At 37.5% G+C, this 14,207-nt stretch overlaps 1 protein-coding gene across 1 annotated transcript; it reads left to right on the top strand.

Moving 5' to 3' along the window:
- The first annotated feature begins 1,285 nt into the window (after positions 1-1,285).
- LOC127933209 (prospero homeobox protein 1-like) lies at positions 1,286-13,418 on the top strand. The gene is made up of 5 exons (XM_052530010.1): positions 1,286-1,500; positions 1,957-3,402; positions 6,038-6,145; positions 10,112-10,306; positions 12,646-13,418. The coding sequence occupies exons 2-5, from the start codon at positions 2,029-2,031 to the stop codon at positions 12,811-12,813; spliced, it is 1,845 nt and encodes a 614-aa protein (XP_052385970.1). The 5' UTR covers positions 1,286-1,500; positions 1,957-2,028; the 3' UTR covers positions 12,814-13,418.
- Positions 13,419-14,207: the final 789 nt, after the last annotated feature.

The following is a 14,207-nucleotide window of genomic DNA, read 5'->3' as shown; positions in this document are numbered from 1 at the left end:
CAACATCTCAGAAAATCTTATGGGGTTTCGAATCAAAACATGACCTTCTGTTATGAAACGGGACATCGATTTCGTAGAGGACAGCAGGACTTAAAGCATGTTTCCTACAAAAAATTAATAGAAAATTATATATATATATTACATATGTAATTATGTGCAGATATTTTTCAAATATAAGTACAATGTAAAAACATGTATGTACACAATAAGTGCATTGTACTAAATTAATAATTATAATTTAACTACATAGTAGTTAAGGCCACTTAATATAAAGTGGGTCCTATATATATATATATATATATATATATATATATATATATATATATATATATATATATATATATATATATATATATATATATAGGTAAAAATTGATAGCCTGAATGCACTGTAAGTCGCTTTGGATATAAGCGTCTGCTAAAATGCATAAATGTATTTTTAATTTAATTATATATATATATATATATATATATATATATATATATATATATATATATATATATATATATATATTAGACATTGTTATTAAAATCTTGCCAATTATCACTCCCATTATTATTTTTCATTCTATGTTGCCCCACAAACACATTAATATGTATCTTAGATACAGTTTATAGATACATTGTATATAATGGTAAAACTCGTTAATGACCATTTCACACACATTTAAAATGGTCTTTAAAAATATTTTTCATAACATAGTTATCATGTTATATATAAAACTGGACTTTATCTGATTTCTTTTTTTTTTTTCTCATGGCCTCCTTTTTTTGTAGTCAGGAGGATATGCAATAATTAATTAAATTATTAATAATTAATTAAATCTGGCAATGCATAACAAAAATATTGTTGTATCATTGGTCGATGGCTATATTTATGTAATAATAAAACATAATGGACTGTAATTCCCCACTTTCAGTACATTCAATCTCATCCCATTTTTTCTTCATGTTCACACACACACACACACACACACATATATATAATACTATTTTTATTTTATAGAGATATGTTATTCTTTATTTTTATGAGGTGCAGGAAACGTACAAACCAACCAAATCAAAGTATCAATAGTCTACATTTGCAGCAGTTCCAGCAATAATAATTAACAAAACAGCTAAAGAACATAGGATAAAACAAATACATAAGACTTAAATAATTTGCTGACAGCATTTTTTATTTCCAAATAGTCAAAATACTGGGATACAAAATAGTAGATTTGTTGTATGTATATATTTAAAATTCATAATAAACATGATTTAGATATGTCGAATTTTATCTTCTGTAAATAAAATTTAAGTTTAATGTACAATTCCCGACACGACTTTAAAATAAGGAGGTGATTTCAGTAGTTATTGAGGGGGAGTGGTTTATATTCTACACTCGGCTTCTGATTGGCTGGCGTGTTAATGAAGTGCGCTCTGACCACGCCCACTCGACTGGAGTGAGACGGGAGCGCGCCGAGCTCACACTGTCAGTCAAGCGTCTCCAGAGCAACAGGTAAGCGCTCTGCTCTCATCAGCTGCTCGTGCTTTTACAATCCCTTTGCTATGTGAACGATGTAATTCTTACATGAAAAGCATTTAGATATGAGATGACAGAAAATGTATAATGGAAGTATATGTTGTATAGACTATTTTTTCTTTGTTTCTGTTGTTAAAACTACTTGTTTTATCTTTTGATATCTTTTGAAATCTCATGTATAATTTGTATGTTTGTAATCATTACTTGAAACAGGTAAAAAAAAAAAAAAGCATTATTTTTATATTCAATGAACAGAACACCGAGTAAATGTGAATATGTGTTTGAATATGAAATTTGTTTGTGCACCATTTATCTTCTAGGAATGTATGGATTAGAATGTAATACTATTTATAATAATGTAGGACTGAGATATGAGGAATGCAGAGTTATCATAATGCCTAATTAATTTTATTTATTTATTTATTTACAAAGTATTACAGACCCCCAGTTTCCGAGGCTCATTATTGTGTACGGAAAGTCCAGCATCTGCAGCCTGTGAAAACCATGAACCTGAGCCCGCCTGAACACAGCATGCACAAGCCGAGCGACGGCTGCATGGAGGACAGTAAAGCTGAGCACCTGCTCCCCTGCTACCACAGAAGCACATTCGACGGGCCTCTGGCTTCCTACCACAGCGGCTCCATCATATCTCACCTCCTGCGTAAAACCATTCATAATAAACTGAGCTCCCTCGACAACAACCTCCTTTACCTGCCCTCCGCAAACACCAGCGGGCTCGATTCCGAGTCCAACAACGAAGACTTTGCTCAAGACGATCAAAGCTGCATGTCCTTCAAAGACGAGGATCTGTCTGTAAACGAGCACCTCCAAGCCAAACGCGCCCGGGTGGAGAACATCATACGAGGCATGGCTGCTTCACCCAACAGCAGGTCTCACGGAGGAGCGGAGAGCGAGAGCGAAGCCGTCCGCTGCAGAAGAGACCTCCTGAAGGAGAACAAACGCAAGCAGAGGCTCCCGCAGCACCAGGAGCCCAGCCAGTCCAACACCAAGACCAGCAAAGACCAGGAGTGCCACAGACTCAAGGAGCAGCTCCAGAGCATGCAGCGGCTCCTGCATCAGCTCCAGGAGAAGATCTCGCACGTGCACGACCAGAGTTACTCGGAGAACGAGGAACGGGAAGATGCAAGGTCAGAGCACGACGTCCAACACAGTTTGAAGATGGACGGTGGCGCGACGCACCACAAAGACCAAGTTAAAGTGGAAACGGGGGGTTTCAGCTCCGACAGGGCGGTGGAGAACCTGCAGGAGACTCTTAAAAGAGAGCTGACCAGGACTGTGAGTGAAAGTGTCGATATGGTCTTCAAGAAGCTCTCCATGACTCTACTAAACCAGTCGCCCCGTGCACAGCCGTGCCACAGTCCGGAGTACTCTGAGACCGAGAAGCAGATCCCAGATGATTCCCCTTCAGAGCTGTCGGACTCTGATGAAAGCATTAAAGCCAGTTCTGTGGAGCACTTTGAGAGCAACAGCCCGGAGCACCAGACCGAAGCCTTGTCTCTAGTGGTCCGGAAGCCTTCCCTGAGCCAGGCTGTGAAGAGACCCTACCCGCTGCACCAGATGCCCTTCCAGTTCGGCTACAGCGCTCCTCTCCACGACAGCCAGATCCTGGAGCACCTGCTGAAGTACGGCCCTCACTCCTCCTTCTCCGCACTGCCGTGTCTGCCGGCGTCTCTGGAGAGGTCCTCGCCGGACTCCATGGAGCGTGCGTGGGACAGCGTCGGCATGAGATCCAAGCTGAGCTCGGGGCATCACCAGACGGGACTGGTGTCGGTGGACGCGCTCTGCCTGCCGCGGGTCAAGATGGAGTGTGGAGACCTGCAGAGCTTGGCTGAGAGGAGCTCCTTCATGACCCTCAATATATCCTTTAAGCGCTTACAGGGATCTTTCATCCAAAAATGATCAGTCTGTTATTATGTGGTTGCAAACCTGTCTCCTGTGCAGCTGACTTTTTTAATTTAGGGCATGCATATGACTAAAATATCGGCTGTTTATTAGTACTCATAAAGCACATATTAATGCCTTGTTCTGCATGCGCATATTTTAGATTCATATTTTAAGACCCCATACCTAAACTTAAGAACTGGCTTACTAACTATAATATGCAGAAAATGTGAAGTTTTTGAGGCAGAAGCCATAGTTGATGAGAAATGGTCCCCAAACTAAAGTCTGATTTTTTTTTTTTTTGCTGAGGAACACAAAATATGCTATTTTTTGGTCTATATAATATCTTTAGAAATATCTTCTTTTTGGTGTCGCTCAGAAGAAAGAAAGCCATATATTAGGGTGAACTGTCTCTTTAAAACAAAAACACCACAATAAATGTCAAAAATGACTGAGAAAAATATATCTCTGTCAAAGGATTTGAAAGTACAAGAAGGAAATGTATTGCTCGGAGGTTGCGTTTCTGTATCTCATGAGAGTTTTTTTTTTTTTTTTTTTTCTGATATTAATCCTGAAATTCATTAGTACAAATAAAAATGTAACACTTTGCAGGCTAGTTATGCATTAACTAACATTACAGTGAACAACACATTTTTAAAGCATTTATTAATATTAGTTAATGCTATAGAAACAGAAATGTAATGTTTGTTTGTGTTGGTTCACAGTGCATAAACTAATGTTAAAACGTACAACGTCTCATTTGTAAACAGTAGTAAATGCTGAAATTATCGTCAACTAATAAATGCTGTAGAAGTATTGTTCATTGATAGTTTAACTCATTTAGTTTCTTAAAAACGTCAAAAATGAGTCAGAGTTATGAGTATAGAGATATAAAAGGAGTCCGATCAGGTTTGAGAAATGTTTCATATTGCAGTTTTTAATAACCTGGCAAACACTGTCAAGATCCTTTTTCATCACAAACACAAGGAGAAAGCCTTCATTTAGTCTTGCTTCCACCCAGATTAAGATTTGTATCTTTCATCTGACTTATGTCTACAGTTTTGTAAAGATTCTTTGCATGCAAATGTGTCGTGACTAATGCAGCATCAGATTCATGTTGCAGGAGTCACATAAAGGCGTTATTATCTATGGATTATGTTTTTTGTTTAGCTTCAACTGCTATTGAAAAACCCCCCTCTTTGTTTAGTTTTTATTTGATATCTAGTAGTTAACATTGAGATATTGCTGAACACACCAGCAGCTCTGGAGCTCGGCGAACAATCGCTGAATTGAGTGCAGCGCTGAGCAGTTCCACTCACGCAGACTTCAAGGAGAATTTCTGCTTTGATCTCCGTAACCCCAAAGAAAATTGTAGCATCTTCTTTAATCTGGGCACGGTAATGACTTTAAGTCCAGGAAAAGACAAATAAAAAGGAATACAAGGCTTTGATAAGAATTGTTAGGAACAAAAGCCAATTTTCAAAGGCAGAAAAAGCAACAGTTTCTCTTCTGGAAACTCTCTGATTTTGGACTTGAAAAGGTGCGTGATATGTTTCTGCTCTCTGGATGTGATTGGAGTGGATGAGAGAGGTCACTGTTGGTTGTTTGTGAAAAGCAGGCTCTCAGCCGTCATTATACACATTCATCGATGCTCAGAGTGTCCTATACGTACAGTATTTGACCATATCACTGCATGCAGAAAACTTGGCTTTTAAACATCATTAGATTTATATAATATGTGACCCTGGAGAACAACTGTAAGTGTCTTACTGTAAGTGTCAGTTTTTAAAAACGGAGATTAATACATCATCTGAAGCTGGATAAATATAATGTGTGTATCATTAGGAACAAAAAATCTTTACTTAATATCCTAATGGTTTTTGGCATAAAAAAAAAAAAAATTGACCTATACAATGTATTTTTGGCTATTGCTACAAATATACCCCAGAGACTTAAAACTGCTTTTTGATTTCAATATTGTGTCTTTTTTTTATTTTTTTTATTGAGGCCAATCGGCGATTTTCTCATTCGAAATGATGGTTTATTAATAGCAGCTTTAAGTTTCTGCTTCTTTAAGAAGCAACATGTTTCTTTTTCATAGATGCAATCAATGTAGAGACGTGACCTCACAAGATTTGGCTCCTTTTTAAAGAAAGAAACTTGTTTTTTTTTAATGTTCTGTTAAGATGTTAAGAGCGTAAGCTGATCTTCTCCATCCTCACAGGAGAAATTTCATCTCAGTGTTTTGCAGCGAAGCAATTACTACGACAGATACATGGAGCAAACGGCTCAGATTGGAGGTCTCTAATTGAAGTCCTTAATCTAATTTGTTGGGCTATTTTTCTTGTTAGCACATGCTGTCGTGTCTTAATCGACTCTCTGGTCAATACAGAGCTGTTCATTCATTTGGACGATGGATTGGACATATTGATGCTTATTTGTTTGGGGACGTGTTAATGCTGCTGATTATTAAAAATTGCACGTTAATTGAGCTCTGCAAGTTAGTCTGTAGTTGAAGGGTAAGGCGTCTTTGATCGCTGACTGTCATGTTCGCCAGATCTTTAGAGAAATGTATTTATGGTGAGGTTTTTGAGGCCTTGACTCTCCTCACATCCAGGAAGGTCTGAGCCCAAACCACCTGAAGAAAGCCAAGCTGATGTTCTTCTACACACGCTACCCCAGCTCCAATCTGCTCAAGAACTTCTTCCCTGATGTCAAGGTCTGTGCTGTTTACCCAGCTGTGCTTCAGTAACGCCTCTGTTAATGCTAATTATTGTGTTTCAGCCAGATCAGTTCAGTTACATGCCTATTTATTTATATACTTTTACAACTCATGCATCTTCATTATTGGTATCTAATCTAATTTTGTGTTAATATTTAGTATTTTTTACCAACGTGTATACAATCCAAATGATTTTTAGCGAAAACTTTTATTTAAAACAGTATTTTAAATGTGTAACTGTTTAATAAGATAAATATTATAATTGTATTATTTATTTACATATTTATTATGCTTAATATAATTTTTTTTATTTTTTATTAATGATTATGTAAAAATATTGCAATACAATCAGGAGTAAAAAGAAATAAATAAAAATATCTAGCAGATTATTAGGATGAATAATAATAATAATAAATAATAATTCAATATTACTAAATAATATTATATTATTTAACCTATAAATAAGTTACACATAAATAAGAGTATTGCTTTGGATTTCACTTTGAATTGTAATTGATTTTTAATGTGTCAATTAGAAATATGCACTCTGTTGCATTATTAACACAAATTTAAGAGCTTGAGCGAATATTCCTGAATGTTGTGGTGGCAATTCCTGAATTGCTGGTTTAACCATAGACAAAGTTAAAAGGGGAGTTTCTCAAGTCAGCAAAAGGAGACAAAAGAGGCGGCGGAGAGGAGCACAACCTCCTCTATTCAGCGTTAACCCTTCAGCTCGCCAGCTTTCAGCACACACAATAGCAGAGCGCTGAGCGCAGGACAGACCTACAACAACACACACGTCCTGTGAGTGTGTGACGTGTCCTGAGGCACAAGTGTTGTGATGAGTCGACACAACAGGACAGATCTGGTGCAACTGGGTTATTTCATGACTCTCCTGCTGAAGGCCCAGTGTTAGGAAACTGTTCCACTTGTGCTTGAATAAAATAAAAAACATTACACTATATACTGCTTTAGGTACACTCAGTTTCAGTTTTGTACTAAATTGCAGATAATTGAAGAAACAAAATCTATTAAATTTTAATTGTGTTAATTGAGTTAGCCGGTAAATATCACTTCACCACATCATACCAATATTTTGGTGTGAGGAAAATCATGTGGTTGTGAATGAATTACTGAGCTTGATTAAAGCGATGCAAGTCTCGACGTGATGAAGCCTGTAAGAGAAACTCACCTTAGTTTGAATCGTTTGGTCAAAAAGATTGGATAATGTTAAATACATATTTCCTTAAATGTAATGTCAGCTAGATCAAGATATTATTTCTGTAGGTGTAAGTGTCACTTAATAATGAATAGAGACAAACAGAAATTGCTTTAAATTTCACAAGTAATTACAAAGAAACAACAAGAAATACATTAAATTAAACCTGAAAATTTGAAGTAGAAAGACTGGAATAGTATTTTCTTGTAAGACATGCTCCGATAATCTTTGTTGTAAATTGTTTTGTGTAGCTTAATCAGAGATTATTTGAGAATGAGGGCCACAAAGTATACATTTATTAAGGGTCATTTAAAGATTTGGAAAATCTCTAGAGTACTATTATACCCCAGCAACAACGGACACTTTACAATAGTGGTACAATATACATAAACAATGAACATTCATGGCCAAACACAAACACACGATGACATTGCTCATAACTGAAGTCCTAGCATCAGAAATAAGCTTGTCTGATTATATTGATCAGTAAGTGTCTCCTGAAGACTTGGATATCTTAGTAGTTTTCAGAAATTCTGTGTTGTATGTTTTATTTTTTCTGGACTTATTAGTTATTTTTTTATGGTTATTATTGGTAAATAATCTTTTAAAATGTAATTACATATAATTTACATTTTTATCAAACAAGATGCAGCAAGACAAAGATTTAATGTTAAAATTAAGCACGGAAGAAATCATATTCCTTAGAAAAAAATATGTATATATTATAAAAATAAAAAGTATGTATATATTTATTATTATTACACTGAAAAAAAAAAACTGGTGTCGAAAAAAAAAATCACTCCAAAATTGCTAGAAAATTCCACAAGCAATTACAATACAAGTAAACGGCAAGCAACACATTAAACTAATTAAACAATCCTAAGACAGAAATACTATTTTCTTGTAAAACAAACTTGTTTTATTTACAACTGTGAAAACTCAATGTGCACTTTGAGAAGTACATTCTCCTGTACAACAGTAATAAATGTCATAATTTCTTCAAGTTAAACTGAACTTTTATTTTTTCGGGTTGTCTCGAAGAGCTTTGAATTTCTGTGCATATCTGATGATAGTTTTATCAAATGAAATGGTGAAACACTGGTGACAATGAAGTCATGTGCTTTAGTATTTGTAGTAGAGCAATCTGAGACATGCACAACATGCAGACTTCACATTTATATAACGGTTCAATATTCACACAGACATTAGTGCATAATTAGTCCATCTGATTAAGTGTACAGCCCTACTTTTGATTTATTCATCCAAATTTAATGTTATACTGTAACTTTAATTTATATCACTGAATTCTGTGATCGAATCTATGTTTTCTGCATCGTGGAAGTTCACTTGAGTGTGGCACAAAAGTATAGTAGGAAACAAGTCCATGACATTTAAGGAAGCGAATGATACACACATTCACAAATAAGGCAGAGATGTCTCCCGGCAAATGGAGATCAGTAGGAAAGACACACGAGGAGGTATCTGGACACTGGGCACGGTCTCCTGTGTGGCCGGGCTCTCCTGACCCCTGAGATCTGTGAGGAGAGTCACGGCCCGCCCTTCGCTGGGAAGTCACAGCACACAAAGCCTGGGATAATCCCAGTGTCCGATCCCATTCCCGTCAGCCGAAGTCACTCAGAAGGACGTCTCGCGCTCTGCTGTTTCTCACACTCTGCGTGAAGAAGCGTCTTTGAGCCCCTGGGCAGGTGTTAGCTCGTTCTGCCCCTGTGTTATCGGATGAGCAGTTATAATAACAGCGCTGATGGGAAGACAGAGTTTCGTCTGCTGTTTGGATAGATGTGATTCTAAGAGCAAGACATCGACTGGGAAACACTACAGCTGATTAAACAGACATGTGTTGCTGGAAATAGTTTAGAAACAAATGCTTTACACCATTATTACCAGAATAACAACAATAAAAATATAACTTTTTCTGAAAGAAATGAGTAGCATCATGATTTTAGGTTGTTGATGGTGGTTTCTACATTAGGTGTTCAGTCTCTGTGATCTTCAGGTCTCTATATTGAGTCAAAGTCAAAGTCTGCTTTATTGTCAGTTCTTCCACATGTACAGCACATACACACAGAGGATTGAAACTGAATGACTCTCAGAGCCTGGGTGCATACAGATAACACTAACAGTAGAACACAACAATACAGCTGCGTATTGACACAGATTGATTCTGATTCACAAGCTCTTGATTCATTTAGATTCCGGTCTCAACTCAAATGGATTGGGAATTGAAAATCAATTCCAATTCAAACATTTCATTGGTGGCTGTAATAAAAATTAATTGTCATGACATTTATTCAAACATACATTAAATGAGACACACAGATATGTATTGAATGTGTAATAGAGTGTATCAAGATGCTCTCTGATGAGTTCATGGACATGAATGACTTTCCCGAGGTGAATGTAACATTAGGTGGCATTTTTTACAAGGTATTATATTGATGACAGATGCACTACAGGTGATGTTTAGTGAAGTCAGCTGAAAACAGACTAAGTGATCAATCTTGGGATTTAAGAACCAACAGACGTTCATCAAAATCAAGGTAGATTAAAATCAATTCATGGATATTGTCAACCAAACCCAAGTAAGAAAGGACAGAATCTCAACAGGACATGGTTTTTCATTCATGAGCTTCAACCTTGACATATGGATGGCATTTTGGTTGTTCTTTTACATTAACATTGTTTAAAACTCTTCATCTGACACTTGCATTTTCTAATATTTTCAGTTCAATCGCTGCATCACGTCTCAGCTGATCAAGTGGTTCAGTAACTTCAGAGAGTTCTACTACATCCAGATGGAGAAGTTCGCTCGCCAGGCCATCGTAGACGGCGTGAATGATGTCAAAGACATACTCGTCACCAGAGAGTCCGAGCTCTTCCGTGCCCTCAACATGCACTACAACAAAGCCAACGACTTCCAGGTACTTACACCATTTAGTAGAGCAAATTAATAATGGAATATATAATATAATAATTCATGTTAGCTTGAAGTAAAATCAGCAGATACTTCACTGATTGTCTGTGCAATACTTTCATTGTTTATACCTATCTGTAAATAGATTTTTGCTTTTTTAAATATTAATGTGCTGTAATAATCAACATAAACCATGAATGCTGTCAATTGAGCTTAACTTGTACTGAACCCGGCTCCATAAATGAACATACAAAAGGTCAAGAATATGCAGATCTTTCTAAGTGAGCATTTGAATTTCACAAAATGTTGGCCTTTTATTGAACAGCTACTCATTAAAATGACTTTGATCATTTGCTAAATAAGCTTCATTCAGTTTTGTGGAAGGTTCTGTTAAAATGTGCATCAGAGATTTAGAAAGAGTTTTTGAACTCCGTACAGACCAGCATTACTGCTCACCAGCATACAGTGTGTTGTGTTTTGGATGCTGATCTTCAGAAAGGCATGCTTTCGCAACATGCTTCACCATTAGATTCATATTTAGCTGGTGAACATAAATCAGCTCGGACCAGCAGGATGCCTGTCGACTGTCCCCGGTCTGACCTGTGTGTCGAGCTACACCTGTAGCTGTCCGGCTGTAGACCCCCATTATCCCAGAGTCCGGCGCTGCTGCATCAAACTGTGGGAAGAGGAAGCTGCAGCATCTGCTAAAACAACTTGAGATTACGAGCAGGCCACGCCTGACTGCCGTTTGGATTACTACTGATGCGAAAGGAGCCAGAAATCCCAAGAGTGACGGGCTGGACGATGGGAACAAGCGGAGACAGTTGTCTTTACCTCAGCACCAAGACATTCCTTTCCCAGGGCTTGCTTTTGTGCCACGAGAAACAAAACGTGTCAACAGTGAGTGGAGCTACTCTTGGGGAAATAATGCCAGTGGATAGATCCACCTTCTTCCCACTCTCACACCCGAGCCTGGTCCTTCAAAGTGATGCGGTGAGCAAGGGAGTGAAGCGATGCCTGAATTCCTGCGATGGGAACCGGGTCCTTTTATGCATTTTCCAAGCAGTTAAGTTCAAAGCAACAGACTGCAAAAAAATCAAAGCGCCCATCCACACTGCTGTTCTAATGATTCGGACACTGTATTTGGTTTATTGTCACTGTGAACAAAGAAGCGTTTCGCTTTAAAACGAGAGTATTAAGGATGGTGCATAGAGATCGAGGGCCTGATAGTGCTGACTCTGATTTCTGTGAGGAGGATGATCAGTCGGTCATCAAGCATGTGTGGTGCTTCATAAGATGGACTCCGACCCTGACTTCAGTCACTGAGGCCGAGCTGCACGACATGAATCTGCAGTTACACTGGACCATCAAGACTTGACCATGCAAACTTACCATCATGCAATTTGTTGTTTGGTATCTCTAGGCTAGTGCATTCTGGGTGGTTGTTAGGTGGTTTCTAGGGCATTGTAGCTGGTTACTAAGGTGTTGTTAGGTGGTTTCTAGGTTAGTGTATTCTGGGTGGTTGCTAAGGCATTTTAGGTTGTTGATAGGATATTTCAGGTTGGTTGCTAGGGTGTTCTGGATGGTTGCTTGGTGCTTGGATGTAGTTTCTGGGTAGTTGCCAGGGCATTTCTGTGTGGTAACTAAGGTGTGGTTAGGTGGTTTCTGGGTGCCTGAATAGGTGTTTAATAGTAGGTGGTTGATAGGACATTCTGAGAAGTTGTTAAGGCATTGTTAAGTGGTTTGCAGGCTAGTGTGTTTTGGGTGGATATTAGGTGGTTGCTAGGTGATTGCATGTATGTTGTGGGTGGTTGCTAGGGCCTTCTGGGTGGTTGTTAGGTTGTTGGTAATGTATTGTAGGTGGTTGCTAAAGCATCATTAGAGAGTGATTTCTAGGGTGTTGTGGATGGCTGTTAAGGCTCTGTTAGGAGATTTCTAGGCTAGTCTGTTGGGTTGTTTTTAGCGTATTTGAGGTTATTGCCTGAGTATTCTGGATGGTTGTTAGGCTTTCTCTAGGGTTTTCTGAGTTGTTGTTTGCACGGGTGATGTGGGTGGTTTTTAAGACATTGTTCGATGGTTTCTAGGGTTCTTGACTCGGGCTCCTTGTTCAATGTGCGGATTGTTTCAGCTGTTTTCTGTTCCAGCAAGTGAAAATGGTGCATCTGGGACCTTAGTTCAGTATCAGCACACATGATCTGAGGAATCATTCATGTCTCAAAAACTGCACTTAAATACTCATCACTAGTGAGGATTAACTAACAGCACTTATTAGGCAGCACGACTCTGTACAGTGCTTCAGTCATTGATGCTGTGCGGTGACTGATGAGTGTTGTTAATGTCCCTCAGGTTCCAGACAGATTCCTGGAGGTTGCTGAAATCACTCTTCAGGAGTTCTACAGTGCCATTGCCCTCTCCAAAGACTCGGACCCCTCTTGGAAAAAAGCCATCTACAAGGTCATCTGCAAACTAGACAGCGATGTTCCTGAGGATTTCAAATCACCTTCCTACCTGTAAACAGAGAGCGCCACCTACAGGACACTTTATGTTTGGCCACACACCGTTTGTTGATCATGAGTATCAATCATAAATATTCCCTTTTTATAAGTGGATTGTCAGCTTTATATATAAAAAAAATCGAAATATATATTCAAAGCATTTTGCTGTTGGCTGAAGTGCGTGTGTACGGCAGCAAGTTTTTTCATGTTGTCTGTGGAATAGGCTTGTTTATTATTAGTTTGGATTTTGAGTTTTAATGTAATATATTTTGATTTCATAAGCCACTGTTGACAAATGTGTGCTGTGTTTTTAGTTCAAATGCTCCTGGTTATGAAATGGAAAAGTAGTTATGATTTGTGTTTTAATGTGGATTTGTCTGTTGAGTTTCCTCTGTGGAGTATCTCATGGAACATCTGTAATAATTATATATATAAAAAGATGTAAATACGTGTAATTTATAATAGGTGGAATATTGACGTTTACAGATAAAAACATAATATTGCATGTAGAAGAAGTTCCCTCAAATATTGAAATTATACTTATTTATCATGTACATTAGTTTGCATATTATTGTTTATCATTCTAGCAGTGTGTGGGTTTTCATTTAATAATAAAATATTCATATTGTAGCAGTTTTATATTGTATGTTTTCTTATGGTTCAGATATATTTGCTTTCTTTAACATATATGAATAATTAATTTAAAAATATGTATATAAAATATATATATATATATAATATGTTAATAATCAGATTGATGGGTCACTCAGACTTAAAATCCTTGATGTAAAATGCCTCTAATGATCCAGTTGAGCTCGATCCGAATCAGACTGAAATGGGTTGTGTAGATGTTAAATTCATATAAGTCATATAAAACGTTGAATCTGACTGCTTTATTAATAATTTCCAAATGCTCAATGTATAAATACATATTTTTCTGATATTTTAGATATCAATGTGGAAAAATTGCAGTTAGTTTCACTCCCATTATATACTATAATACTATAATATTTGAAATGGATTGCTAAGTTTAGGGCAGATATTAACAATGCTTTTGGCATCTGTGATCAGATCGGATTAATTCCAACTGAAGAAAATCAGTGCATGCAAACACAGTGTAAACCCATTGAGCTGGACAGTCTGAGAAAGAGCTGCGTGAAGGTTCTGTGTTTAACACATCAAACAGCAGCATACGTGTTTGGTCCAATGACACAGTTTCCATTTTTTTGATGCATAGACCTCCTTTATGCTTTCAAAGCTCCTAATGGCTGTTTTCCTGGTCTGCCAACTGGACGTCCCCCATGTAAGTCTGTAAAGCTCTATTGAAAACATCTTTCCCTGAATCCAGCCCACTAAGGTGAAACTAATCCACAATAGAAAGGAAAGTATGCTGTGCACATTGTTTCCTGTGGC

The sequence above is a fragment of the Carassius gibelio genome, chromosome A17, assembly GCF_023724105.1.
Source record: "Carassius gibelio isolate Cgi1373 ecotype wild population from Czech Republic chromosome A17, carGib1.2-hapl.c, whole genome shotgun sequence".
NCBI lineage: Eukaryota > Metazoa > Chordata > Actinopteri > Cypriniformes > Cyprinidae > Carassius > Carassius gibelio.
This window is presented reverse-complemented; position numbering and strand designations above follow the sequence as displayed.

What these genes read in the sequence shown, in the direction of transcription:
- LOC127933209 (XM_052530010.1), top strand. Translation starts at nt 2,029, where the DNA reads ATGAACCTGAGCCCGCCTGAACACAGCATGCACAAGCCGAGCGACGGC. An exon ending in ACTTCTTCCCTGATGTCAAG is followed by an intron (nt 6,146 to 10,111) that starts GTCTGTGCTGTT and finishes TAATATTTTCAG; the next exon opens with TTCAATCGCTGCATCACGTC. An exon ending in ACAAAGCCAACGACTTCCAG is followed by an intron (nt 10,307 to 12,645) that starts GTACTTACACCA and finishes AATGTCCCTCAG; the next exon opens with GTTCCAGACAGATTCCTGGA.